At 38.1% G+C, this 12,745-nt stretch overlaps 3 protein-coding genes across 3 annotated transcripts; all 3 read left to right on the forward strand.

Annotated features, from left to right (window-relative positions):
* Window positions 1-262: 262 nt before the first annotated feature.
* Window positions 263-4,188, forward strand: LOC116711728 (photoreceptor-specific nuclear receptor-like). Its single transcript, XM_032551200.1, has 8 exons — window positions 263-1,593; window positions 2,108-2,246; window positions 2,374-2,477; window positions 2,570-2,830; window positions 2,955-3,142; window positions 3,438-3,675; window positions 3,768-3,873; window positions 3,972-4,188. The coding sequence occupies exons 1-8, from the start codon at window positions 1,506-1,508 to the stop codon at window positions 4,102-4,104; spliced, it is 1,257 nt and encodes a 418-aa protein (XP_032407091.1). The 5' UTR covers window positions 263-1,505; the 3' UTR covers window positions 4,105-4,188.
* Window positions 4,189-4,738: 550 nt separating this feature from the next.
* On the forward strand, window positions 4,739-8,798 carry stoml1 (stomatin (EPB72)-like 1). Its single transcript, XM_032551209.1, has 7 exons — window positions 4,739-5,066; window positions 5,162-5,268; window positions 5,358-5,507; window positions 6,399-6,602; window positions 6,808-7,027; window positions 7,127-7,327; window positions 8,585-8,798. The coding sequence occupies exons 1-7, from the start codon at window positions 4,910-4,912 to the stop codon at window positions 8,779-8,781; spliced, it is 1,236 nt and encodes a 411-aa protein (XP_032407100.1). The 5' UTR covers window positions 4,739-4,909; the 3' UTR covers window positions 8,782-8,798.
* Window positions 8,799-9,050: 252 nt separating this feature from the next.
* cyp11a1.2 (cytochrome P450 family 11 subfamily A member 1, tandem duplicate 2) lies at window positions 9,051-12,102 on the forward strand. Its single transcript, XM_032578919.1, has 9 exons — window positions 9,051-9,447; window positions 9,616-9,771; window positions 9,860-10,059; window positions 10,132-10,335; window positions 10,439-10,599; window positions 10,677-10,843; window positions 11,251-11,329; window positions 11,411-11,602; window positions 11,693-12,102. Exons 1-9 carry the CDS (start codon window positions 9,176-9,178, stop codon window positions 11,813-11,815), a joined length of 1,554 nt encoding a protein of 517 aa, XP_032434810.1. The 5' UTR covers window positions 9,051-9,175; the 3' UTR covers window positions 11,816-12,102.
* The last annotated feature ends 643 nt before the right edge of the window (window positions 12,103-12,745 follow it).

The raw sequence follows: 12,745 nt of genomic DNA on the forward strand, positions 1-12,745 counted from the left end.
ACCTCAGTCCTTCTACTTTATCTGTTCTGGAGGAGGGGTGAGGGCAGTGGGAGGTTATGAATGATGTTCGGCTGGAAGTCAGGAATTGCTGACCACAGACTAACCAAAGTTTATTTATGACAGAAAAACTATTACCATTCATTTTTGCCTTTTCCAAAGTCATACATTAAAATAAAAATAATTAATCAATACAAGAATCAGTTTTGCTTCAGCAACCTTACTCCACCTGCTCCATATGCATGAAGAGAAAGGTAACAACTCGAAAAGTTAAGCTCACTCTTTGACAATAGCTGAAAGGGGATTACACCCAAAAGCTGCTTAGACTGATGCAGAGGTTTGCAAACTAGCATTCAAGGGCATCTTCTCAAGGACAACAAAGTTATGTCTTGCACATAATCTCTTCTAAACTTCATTCATGTGCAGGATTTTACTCTAGGCCCAAAATGCTATAGGTGTGCACAATGTAAAAACACATTTAAATACAAGCGGTGAATAAATAATGAGCTATAAATATAAGAATGAAGAAATAACAAGGGAATGAGCAAGGGTTTTTCCAGTGATGTGTGTTGATTCACCTGCAGGGATCTATTGTGATAAAATTTTTCCACTAAATACATAATCACTTGGCTCATGGTGGCCCGCTGCTAAAGATGATTGACATGTATCTTCATAAGAGTCACAGGACTCAGGTGTGAAGGAACGTGACCGCTATCCTCAATAGTTAAACCTGAAAGTAGCCCTTTGCTGATGGTTGCAGCATGTTAGTCCTACCTACATGTGGACTGTTGAGCTGGTTAGATACACCAGGAAAATCAGATTCAGGACTATGATAAAAATCCAGTGTAAAACTAAATCAGAAGTTGTAAGTTTAAACTATCCTCATTTGGACCGTTTAAACTTGAACTTAAAAAAAGTGCACTGTTGCAATGGCATGTTTTCCACATTAGTGATATGTCTTTGATATTAATATTCTCTAATGCATATTTTCTCTATCCATAATTAATTGCAAGATTGATTTTGCCTCCACTTAGTCTTTGACTCAGAAGACCTTTAAAAATATTACATTCTGCATCTTATTTTGATGCTTAAAAACCAGTCTTTTTTTTGCTAAAGGGAAATAGTTCAGCTCCTCTTTTGAAAGAAGTGTTTTCAGTACTTGTTGCAACATTGGTTCACCATTGTTGACTACTCTGGAAAGACCACACCAATCTTTAGCACAGTAAAGATTAAGAGGATGACACATTGGTATTTGCTTACACAGCGACTGGTGTTAATCTTCTTTTACTCCTCATGAAAGCCCCCAGACGACTCAAGTTCTCACAGTCTGGCAGATCTGGCAGTGACCCGACATTACATCAGACACAGGAAGCTGTTTGTGTTGGGTGCTTTTATTAACAAAAAAAACAGGCTTTTTGTGTTTTTCTATTCCTTGATTGATTTTGATTTGTCTGTTCTTCTTCTAAAAGATTTAATTTCCATATTCAAGTATAGTGGTACAATAAATAATGGAAGATCAGGTGATTAAAGTAGATCTTTTTTCACAGGATGACTCCAGCAACTTCACAAAACAGAGCCTAGATGGAATTCAACAAGGTATGAATTCATTTTTTTCTCCATGACTTACAAACAATTGAGTTATTATTTGCATTATAACGAGAAACATGTTCAGTAAATATAAAACTCTATGAGATGTAGTAGAAAGTAGTTTTGAGTCAACAGGATTGCCAAAAACTATTTGCTAGTGACAGAATTTTATATTAACTTTCTTAAATTCAGAAGTTTACAAATATGTCCTTTGATGGAACTAGCTATTAAGCTGATAGACATGGGTAAAAAAATTAGGGTATCCTTCCACAAGGTTGTCACAATTCTCTGTTGAATATATCGGATCATTAGCTCTACGACCACATTACATTACTGTCTTTAATACGTTTGAAACAGCCTAAGTTATAACATTATACCTTGCATTACGATTTTGTCCATGATTACAATTACTAGTTGCTGCAAGGCTTCATAACAAACTTAACAAATATATACTGTACATGTAATATTTCTAAAGATTAAGCATTTGTTTAAAAGATTCCCTTTGGCCATTTATTCTGTGCAGATAAAAGTCCTCTTAAAGGTCACGCCTCACTTTGCAAAGTCTGCTCTGATTCAAGCAGCGGCAAACACTATGGCATATATGCCTGCAATGGCTGCAGTGGCTTCTTTAAACGCAGTGTACGAAGAAGACTCATCTACAGGTGAGTGAGGGGTCACGCAATAAATGTTGTATTGCAAGGACAGTAATAAATAAGTCCAAATGAATATAAAGTATTTTCTAAAACAGTTATTTTAAGACATATGCATGCGTTTTTATTAACCTCACAGGTGTCAGGCTGGGACAGGCAGATGTCCTGTTGACAAAGCTCATAGGAATCAGTGCCAAGCCTGCCGACTGAAGAAGTGTCTCCAAGCTGGAATGAACAAAGATGGTAAGATATTTTGTTGTGAGTTGATTTTACTCCTTCAGTATATTATTTTAACTTCTCTTGAAACAATACATCTTTCATTTTGTCTTTGGCAGCAGTTCAGAGTGAGCGTCAGCCTCGAATCACTACACATGTCAGTCTCGATTCCATAGATGTGGAGGCCAAGAGGGAAGACCTCGTTACCACACAGGAGCTCACCACTTCCAGCCTCTACTCATCTATTAGATTTAGACCTCTGGTCACCTTGCCTGATCCCAGTTCTGCATCTGTACAACCCTGCTGCAACCAAAAGACTCACTGCTTCATGGTCAGCTTGCTGACAGCAGAAACTTGTACCAAACTGGAGCCAGAGGATGGTAAGGTCATTGAAAAAATGGAGGAATTACTGATACAGTGGGAAGCGATATACAGTATATACTATATATGTATTAATCTCGACATCTACCTGATTCTGTTTTTTGCATTATTTTTTGCTCATAGATGAAGAAAATATTGATGTGACAACAAACGATGCAGAGAAGGACAACTCTTCATTAGACCGCACCAGGCTTACATCCCTCTCCAGCTTTTCAGAAAGTTTTGACGAAACAGCAGCTCGACTTCTCTTCATGTCTGTGAAGTGGGCAAAGAATTTGCCCATTTTTGCTCTTTTGCCATTTCGAGACCAGGTGAGATAGATTGTAGGTCAGGGGACTGTAACTCCATGTTCCTCAGTGCCACTCTCCTGCAACCTTTGGATGCTTCCCTGTTCCAACACACTTGAGTCAAGAGGTTGGATTACTTCTTTGGCATGTCAGCGAGTTTTGCAAAGGTATAATCATTAACCATTCATTTGATGCAGGTGAGTTGGAACAGGGATGCATTCAAAAGTTACAGTGGCACTTGAGGGATAGAGTTTCAGACCCCTGCTCTAGGTTTTTGGTTTCTGTCTTCTAATATTATACATTTCTGTAAAATCTTAAGGTGATTCTGCTGGAAGAAGCTTGGAGTGAGATGTTCCTTCTGTGTGCCATTCAGATGTCTCTACCTATCGATAGATGTTTAATTCTGTCTCCAGAACTTTCCCCCACTCATGAAGTTAAGACCAACCTTGTCTCATCTGAGACGCAGATTCTTGAAGATGTATTCAGTCGCTTCAAGGCTCTGGTTGTCGACCCTACTGAATTTGCCTGTCTTAAAGCAATAGTTTTGTTCAAGCCAGGTAAATAAAACCCTAACTACAGTACAAAACCACTGTGTATTCTGTAAATTTGATAATCCAACTCATCTTTGCATTTTGATTACCTGGCACAGAGACACGCAACCTCAAAGATGCCAGCCAGGTTGAAAACTTGCAGGATCAGTCCCACTTGCTATTGAGTCAGCACATTCAATTGGTGTACCCCAACAATGCTTCAAGGTGACAAACTGTATCTTTAAAATATTACAAAGATCTTCAGGCATGTTTGAAAATAAAAAAGGGAAAAAATAAAATTTTTTTTGCTCTTGCTCAACAAGGTTTGGGAGGCTGTTACTTCTGCTGCCATCTCTCCACTTCTTGAGTCCACGTAAGATAGAGCAGCTGTTCTTTCACAGGACAATTGGCAACACACCCATGGAGAAGTTACTGTGTGATATGTTCAAAAGCTAAACAAGCCTAAATAGAAGTTTCCCCAAATGTATCCTTTTTTCATGTTGCGAATGTCTTTTTCTCCAATAAAATTTGAAATTATGTGTTTATTTGTCTCATTTGCCTAAATGTAATGTGAGTTCTTTGCTCTTACATAGTCAATATACAACTGGAAGAAAAAATCATGGTAGGTTAACAAATGCACACCAAACCGTGTATTCTTTTTCTTTCACTTTACATTTGTAATTTTTTTGTGTATTAGTTTATCACAGCTGTAACATGAAAAAAGGTGAAAATGGGATGGATGCATCCCTTTTGACCTTTGACTTACATTTGTCTAAGTTACATTTGTAAATGACTTTGTAAGTCATTTGTGTCATTTGTGACTTTGTAACAAAAAGTCACAAATAACATTAAAGAGATGTTTGGAGCATACGAGAAACGCCAAAACAAGTATTTTTCATTTCCTGTAAACATTTTATTTATGTGTCAAAAGTGTTATTTTTATGGAGGTTCTGAAACTTTAGATTTTTTTCAAAAAATGTGCAAACAATGACATCTGTGCAGCAAAAAAAACCAAAAATTCAACTTCTTCCTGGTGTGCAAGCTTCATTTGAGAAACATAAACATTAGGTGGCAGTGGTGAGCACATTAACAGATGGGTACGACCGTTAACTCCCAGAAGAAGACAGTGGCTAGTTATACCAAAGTACCATGCTAATTCTGTTAAAACGAATTGGTTTTCTTCAACCAGGCGGCTTCTAATGAACAGAAAAGTATCATGTTGTGGCTTTAATGGTGAAATAAGTCGTATTTTTCCGGGGTAATGTTCGGCAGGTCATATCAGCTGCTTCCGCAGAGGGATTCAAGCTCCCAGAAGACTCATGGTTTGTTTGTGAACTCTCACAGCTTTTCACAGCCAAGCTATCATAAAGGACTTTCCTTTGATTATATCCCAAATATCTCTGCAAACGACTTTACTGGTAAGATTTTAGCTACTGTTAGCTGTTGGATGTTTTTTTTTTTAATTAGTGCTGTTTTATAGTGTACAGCGTTTCTGATGATGCTTTTCTTTAAGACGCCTCTCAGGGATGGGTGTCTTGGATCTGCAACCTGATTGTGATCTTCCTCGTTTACATCTGCACCTTCATAGCCTTCCCAGTAACAGGATGGTTTGTTCTAAAGGTAATTTTACTTTCCACCACGCCTCATCAGTATCTCGACCCATTTGTTATCAGTTGAATTTGACCAAGATGGACTCATTCTACACGCAGACTGTCCCTAACTACCAGAGGGTAGTAGTGTTCCGTCTGGGTCGGGTTTGTCCCCCTAAAGGCCCCGGGGTTGTGCTGGTGCTGCCCCTCATTGATCAGTGGCAGAAAGTGGACCTGAGAACCCGAGCCTTTAACACCCCCCCATGTCAGGTAAACCTAAGCAGAAGATCTCTGATATAAATGAGCTGTTTGAATTGGTGTTCAACATGTCAAAGAATGTAACTATGTCCAAACAAGGTTGTTTTTACTCAACATGTTGAATAAAAGAAAAGTCAAATCCAATATCTACTTTATCTCTGCTTTGTCTTTTTATTTTTTTTTAACTCGTTTAGATCTTTATCAAAGTTCTGGAAATCTCAGTAAATTTATGTCTCACTGAGTTGAAAATCTCAGCCCTATCTGTGTTTTTATAATCATAATTACGATGCGTGTACTGTAGAAAACCATCAAGTACTATGAGATTTATATCAATCAATCTTTTTTTATGTTTCAACCAACTGTGTAATTTGCTGTAATTTTGATCTTACTGAGTGAATAACGACAAACCATCTTCTGATTGTAATATATTTTACGTCTAAACAGAAGTTTTTATCTGAACACGAATAAAAAAAAAACATTCAAAAGATACGAAGATCAATTACAATTATATTTATTTTAGCTTAAAATACTACAATCTGGATTAATTTAAGTCCTTAAACTTACAAAAAGAAACATGTTAAATAATAAAATTTGTATATGTTCAACATATTGCCATGACATTTTCAGCCAATATTTTTTGATTTATGTTTTACTTGTTTTTATGGCTAACATAAAATCTGATAAATAGACTGTAATCGCCCCTTATTCAACCAAAAGGTCAGAATATATTCCATTACTCCAGAGGATATGTTCATAATCAAAAATAGCACCAGGAAATGTTTTTCCATGAAAAAACTTGTCTGTGCATAATAATATAAATAATATTAGAAACAAAGATACAACTTACAGTATATGGCCTATTTTTCTTGACTTCAAATGTAAAGTGTAACTCTGCCCCATTAGGTGATTACTCGGGATGGTGGCGTGTTGTTAGTGGGAGCAGACATCCAGTTCAGGATCTGGAACCCAGTCATGTCAGTGGTGTCGGTCCAGGACCTGAATGCCTCCACCAGGATGACTGCGCAGAACGCTTTGACCCACAGCCTGTCCAAGAAGACCATCAGGGAAATTCAAACTGAGAGACTGAAACTAGAGGAATATCTTGGTGTAAGTTCACATACAGTCTGGTTTGCGTGACGAAAAAACAAAAACAGATCAAATTTGTAAGGGTTCAAATAATTTTTTTTTAAGGTATTTTATATTACCCAACCTTGTCTCAAAAGTTTTATGTGTTTGCTATTTATATAATCTTGGACTCGATCCTTATGGAATTGGTTAATCCTGTTCTGAAATGTGTTTCTATTCTCCACAGATGGACATAAATGAGATGACTCATCCATGGGGGCTCGAAGTTGATCGGGTGGAACTTACCTTTGGTTCTCTACTCAAAGCCCCAGAAGAAGGCCAAGCTGCACCCCTTACCACACCTGCTTCTCTACCGTCTGCACCTGGACTCGGAGGCCTCACTGACTCCATTCAGCAGCTGGCCATGCACTTTCTTAGTCACAGTGGAAGTTCACATCCTAAACAGGGTAAGATTAAACATTCTGATGTTTCTTTTTTTATGTTTATATTTTTTATGTGTAAATTCTATTGTTGTAGCTGTTTTAATGCGAGCTTCTTCTTTTCAGAGGACAGTCTGACATTAATGAATGAGCTCAGTAGTGAGGCTGAAGTTGCCGTGGTCACACCAGGTTCTGTTGAGGAGTTGCTCAGTGGAGTCCAGATGATCCTCTCTGAGACTTTGGTCCAACAGATTAGGGCTTGTTTCCAGTTTGAGATCAGCACTGCTGATGGACAGCAGCATCAGTACTACCTGGATTTAACTCAAGGTGAGCAGCTTAGAGCTTAGAACCGAATATGAAACTTAATTTATTCAGGGTTGCCATGTTTTATTGAAAATGGAATATGACTCTTTAGTCTGGATAAGTTGTGCATGACAAATGAGTTGAAAAAACTCAAAATTTATTTTCCTATCCATGGGGACTCGATGTGTGTGTTTTAATATTTATTTGTATTTAAATAACATGACCCATTTCTGTCTCACATGTGTCTCTCTCCCTCTGTCTCTCTATCTCTCTGTCTATATATATACTGTATATGTATATATATATATTAGATTTGAAAAAAAAAGAGATAAATGACCAACCAATATACATAGATTTGAAAAAAAAGAGCTGAATGACCAACCTCAGATTAGTGTGTTTATACAAACTGTTTGAAAAATGATATAGAAATTTGAATCTGGAAAAGTATGGAACTTTGAAATGGAAAGCTTCCATAAACCATGTCGGTCTAAAAATAAAGCTACTATACCAAGTTTAACTTATAGAAAATGTTTAGCATTCAAAAGTAGAAACATATAAAGCCTAAAGTGAAATGCGAAACCTGCAAAATAATGGGGATTTGATCATAAGCAAGTGGACAGATAAAGTTGGGAGCAAAGGTGTTAGAGGTGAAGATACATTTTGCATTTTCCACATTGTGGATCACAAATCCACAAATGTAACTTAATGTTTCTTAATACCTAACTTTAAAAAGGCATCATGTCCATCTCAAGTGACTAGTTGTGTTTAGGTCTTGGCTTCATTTGTGGTTCTCTATAACAGCAAATAGTTTTATCCATTTATTTAATTCAAAGATGAATAAATTTCAATTTCCCTGGTTGGATATATTGAAATAACATCTAGGATTCACATCCAATATCTCGTTCTCAAACGGCATTATTTAGTTTTTGAGTGAGTTTGGAGTCGTCTTATTGCAGCACTGCGTATGTTTTGTGCAAGCAACCAGAATATAGCCCCCATTTCCTTATGGTTGAGGATGTGTAGACGTGGAGGTATTAATTTAGATAGTTAAGTAATTCATTTCAATTTAGTTTACACTCAAAGCACCAATTAAAAACAAATGTTATCTATAGGAACTTTTACATGAGGAAAACATAAACAGAAATATGTTATCAGTTCAATTCAGTTGGCATATTTTCCAATTCGATCCAATTTCCAATGCAGTACGGTTCAGTTTATTGTGATTTCTATCTACCGTAAGTAAAAGCTCCTAAACTTGTATTTTTTGTGTGTGTGTTGCAGGTAGTGGCGCAGCTGGGTCAGGGTTCTTGTGTCGAGAGCCTGATGTGACTTTGAGCATGAGCGATTGCGACCTCGTGGACATGTTCCAAGGGAGGCTGCGACCGTTTGCCGCATACACCAGCGGCAAGCTCAAGGTGCAGGGAGACATCAAGACGGCCATGAAGCTGGAAGAACTCATTAAGCAGCTTAAAAAGTAGCTTCCACTGTAACTTTGTTTTGCTGTTAGATATATGCTTAAATTTTACATGTAAATTCAATATGTTTTGATTAAAGTTATTAAAAACTAAAACTGCGTTTTTGTTTTTTGCTTCTCGACAACATACATAAAATAATTTTTTTACTATATAAATTTCTTTTAATTCAACTTAAAAAAAAATCTTTCAAATCATAAATTATTTTGCTGCTCTTGCACAGTGTCATCGTTTGACACAGTGTACTGTTGGTGTGTTCTGTTATTTAGTACGGAAGAGCCTTGATCAGTACAAAAAGGAGGGCTGACTTTGTGGACCAGCCTCCTGCAGCCTTGTTTGAGAGGGAGGCAGCAAGTGAGCCAGAGAAGCTGTTGGGAATTGTGAGCGTTTTGTTGCTGAGATGGCCAGGTTGAGTATGTGGCGGAGCCCCGTGGCGCTGCCCCTGTCCTGCATGGAGGAGCCGGTCGCCTCGGGCGTTCGCAGGAGCAGCAGCATGCCGGTGATCCGGCAGGCGTACCCGGAGAGCAGCAGCGTCGTTCGGCCGTTCAGTGAGATTCCTGGACTCTGGAAGAACGGGGTGGTCAACCTGTACAACTTCTGGAAACTGGACGGCTTTAGAAACCTTCACCGTATCATGCTGCAGAACTTCAACACATTTGGACCCATTTACAGGTAAAATATTTATACATTAGTCTGCTCTTGTAGGAAAAAAACCTTTCTCTGACTTCAGGCGAAATGTTGATTAAAAGTAGTTGAGAGTTTTGCTCCACAAGGTCATGTAATCCAACAACAAGCAACTGCTGCAGTTTTATTTTTTCATTCTTGTTTTTTGTAAAACAGGGAGAAAATAGGTTATTATGAAAGTGTAAATATCATCAAACCAGAGGATGCTGCAATTCTCTTTAAAGCAGAGGGCCATTATCCTAAAAGGCTGAAAGTTGAAGCATGGACGTCATACAGAGACTACAGGAACCGCAAATATGGGGTTCTCCTAAAGTAAGAATTTTTGCTGTCATATCTGCAAGGTCAGGCATTATTTTTCAAAATGCTCTGAGCTTTAATTCAGCATATGTTCGTTCGATAGGAATGGTGAAGACTGGAGAAACAACCGTGTGATTCTTAACAAGGAGGTGATTTCCCTGAAGATGCTAGAAAACTTTGTGCCACTGCTGGACGATGTGGGCCAGGATTTTGTGGCCAGAGTTCACAAAAAAATTAAACGAAGTGGCCAGAACAAATGGACCACAGACTTGTCTCAAGAACTTTTCAAATACGCTCTAGAGTGTAAGCTCATTTTCAGTTCAACTTGTTGTTTTCCACAAACACTTTATCTAATTTGAATTCTGTCCTACTCAGCGGTGAGCTCAGTGCTGTACGGGGAGCGGCTGGGCCTGATGCTGGATTACATTGACCCTGAAGCTCAGCGCTTTATAGACTGCATCACACTCATGTTCAAGACCACTTCCCCCATGCTGTACATTCCTCCTGCTCTGCTGAGGCAGGTCGGAGCAAAGGTGTGGCGGGACCACGTAGAGGCGTGGGATGGAATATTTAACCAAGGTGATATATCATCATATCATTAATAGTCTTTTCAATTGCAAAGTTTATTTTACTGTGTAGTTCTTTTTTCTTTATATTTCTATATCTAATTTTGGTGTATCAGCTGACCGCTGCATCCAGAACATCTACAGGCAGCTGCGTCAGGAAACAGGAGCATCCAAGGAATACCCAGGAGTGTTGGCCAGTTTGCTTCTGTTGGACAAGCTGTCCATTGAAGACATCAAGGCCAGTGTGACTGAATTAATGGCTGGAGGAGTGGACACTGTAAGACAAAAAAAAAAAGATGGACACAGTGTCCTTATTGCTACAGTAAGAAAAACAATTTAGTTTTTATTCCGTAGACTTCCATAACGCTCCTGTGGACGCTGTATGAATTAGCCAGACACCCAAACCTCCAGGAGGAGCTGAGGGCAGAGGTTGCTGCGGCTCGGACTGCAAGCCAGGGGGACATGCTGGACATGCTGAAGAGGATTCCTTTGGTCAAAGGCGCTCTTAAAGAGACACTCAGGTAAAAAAAAGAAAAAAAATAAATAAAAGGTTTGACAGGTCTGAATATTTAAAATGTTTCAACCTTTTTTTCTGTGGATCATTGGGTAGAGTGGTTGTCTTACAATTGGTAGGGTAGGTTCAATTCCAGCTTTGTCCAATCATATGTTGATGAGCCCCTGGGTAAGTCAACTAACCCCAAGTTGTCTACTGATGTGTGTATCAGTGCATAAATGTGTTTTTGAGTGCGAATGATTGAATGTGTCTCTAGCATAAAGCTCTCTGAGTGTACCGTATGACTGGAAAAGCCCTATATAAGTTCAGTTCGTTTTCCATTTATTTTATTTCTTCCAAGTACTTTAACTATTATTATTTTGCTAAAAAAAACTTTCAATCACCCTATCTAATTTTATTTTACCTACTTTTCAGATTGCATCCAGTTGCAGTAAGCCTGCAAAGATACATAGCTGAAGACATAATTATTCAAAACTATCACATTCCAGCTGGGGTAAGGAGCACTTATACATTCAATCATTTTGAGCATTTTTATTGCAACAGTTTCGTTTTGTCAGTGTGTCTTTGTGTTTAGACTTTGGTCCAGTTAGGGCTTTATGCGATGGGCAGGGACCCAAAGGTGTTCTTCCGTCCAGAGCAGTACCTTCCGTCTCGCTGGCTGAGGACTGAAACGCAGTACTTCAGAAGCCTGGGCTTCGGCTTTGGTCCCCGTCAGTGTCTGGGACGCAGGATAGCTGAGACGGAGATGCAGATCTTTCTTATCCATGTGAGCCATGCAGAAAAGTAAAAAGCAGTTTTACCTCATTATGCAGAACAGGTTGTATTTACTGCTTTGTATTTTCTTTCTCTTTTGCAGATGCTTGAAAACTTCCGAATTGAGAAGCAGCGCAATTTGGAAGTACAGAGTATGTTTGAGCTTATTCTCTTGCCAGATAAGCCTATAATATTAACTCTGAAACCTCTGCAAGTCAGTCAGTAAAGCATTTAGGACATTTCTGATGCATGTGAAGCTGTTCTCTTTTCAATAGCCCCTTTTATGGGCTTCCAAGAGTATTGCAGTCTTAAACGTCTTAAATTCCTTATGAAAAAGATAAAAATGTCACCTCAGAGGTTCAGTAGTCATATTTGCTGTACATAGCTTAGTAAATACTTTGATTTAACAATGGATTTTTTGGTCTGTGTAAGCAAAAACTGGATTCCATCTCATTCCTGTAATATATTTATGTATATTTGTTCAAGCCGATAAGGAATAAATAGCAAAACTGATACACTGTTTAATTTTTGCTGTGAAACACTTTAGCCTTTTCAGGCATTTACTGATATTAGAATAAATTACTAGTTACATGAGATTTATTTGCATACTGAGATGGGTACATTCTTTCACTTTGAAGAATGTTCTAGTTTCTTATACAGTTCGCCTGCATTTCTTTCCCAACTTTATAATTCTGCTCTGCCTGAAGCTCAGTAAATATATTTATATAGAGAGGAAGACAATGAACTTAACAACAACAAAAATATCTGAATACAACTGTAATTTAAGGGCATCTTATTCAAAGTCTTACTTAAAGACAAAAGATTAAAAAACTAAGTTTCTTTGCTGCTTTCTTCATCCTCCAAACTGCATATTGTGGCATCATATCAGTATACATTATTATCAAAACATTTCACTTAAAGTCTTATTTTTACATAAAGAAGTTTTCTCTAATTTGCTATTATAAAGGGACTCTCTGCCGATTCTGACTTTTTATCTTCTCCAGTTCATATTCCCTATAACTTTCCCAGAATGACTGTTACTGGTGATGCTACAGTTGTTCCTGCAATAATTCACTTATAATAGGAGACAAATGTAATGTAAAAAGTGTGGAATCACTCAATCTGCAGCTCAAAGACAGGAGAGTTTCCTGTCCGC

This window comes from Xiphophorus hellerii, chromosome 2, assembly GCF_003331165.1.
Source record: "Xiphophorus hellerii strain 12219 chromosome 2, Xiphophorus_hellerii-4.1, whole genome shotgun sequence".
Classification (NCBI taxonomy): domain Eukaryota; kingdom Metazoa; phylum Chordata; class Actinopteri; order Cyprinodontiformes; family Poeciliidae; genus Xiphophorus; species Xiphophorus hellerii.

Bases quoted from the DNA above. Each gene is read 5' to 3' on its own strand.
- LOC116711728 (XM_032551200.1), top strand. From the start codon at position 1,506: ATGGAAGATCAGGTGATTAAAGTAGATCTTTTTTCACAGGATGACTCC. The intron at 3,143-3,437 runs GTGAGATAGATT...TAAAATCTTAAG, and splicing joins TTTTGCCATTTCGAGACCAG to GTGATTCTGCTGGAAGAAGC. The intron at 3,676-3,767 runs GTAAATAAAACC...TACCTGGCACAG, and splicing joins AATAGTTTTGTTCAAGCCAG to AGACACGCAACCTCAAAGAT.
- stoml1 (XM_032551209.1), top strand. From the start codon at position 4,910: ATGTTCGGCAGGTCATATCAGCTGCTTCCGCAGAGGGATTCAAGCTCC. The intron at 5,269-5,357 runs GTAATTTTACTT...TTCTACACGCAG, and splicing joins CAGGATGGTTTGTTCTAAAG to ACTGTCCCTAACTACCAGAG. The intron at 7,028-7,126 runs GTAAGATTAAAC...TCTTCTTTTCAG, and splicing joins AAGTTCACATCCTAAACAGG to AGGACAGTCTGACATTAATG.
- cyp11a1.2 (XM_032578919.1), top strand. From the start codon at position 9,176: ATGGCCAGGTTGAGTATGTGGCGGAGCCCCGTGGCGCTGCCCCTGTCC. The intron at 9,448-9,615 runs GTAAAATATTTA...TTTGTAAAACAG, and splicing joins ACATTTGGACCCATTTACAG to GGAGAAAATAGGTTATTATG. The intron at 11,603-11,692 runs GTGAGCCATGCA...TCTCTTTTGCAG, and splicing joins TGCAGATCTTTCTTATCCAT to ATGCTTGAAAACTTCCGAAT.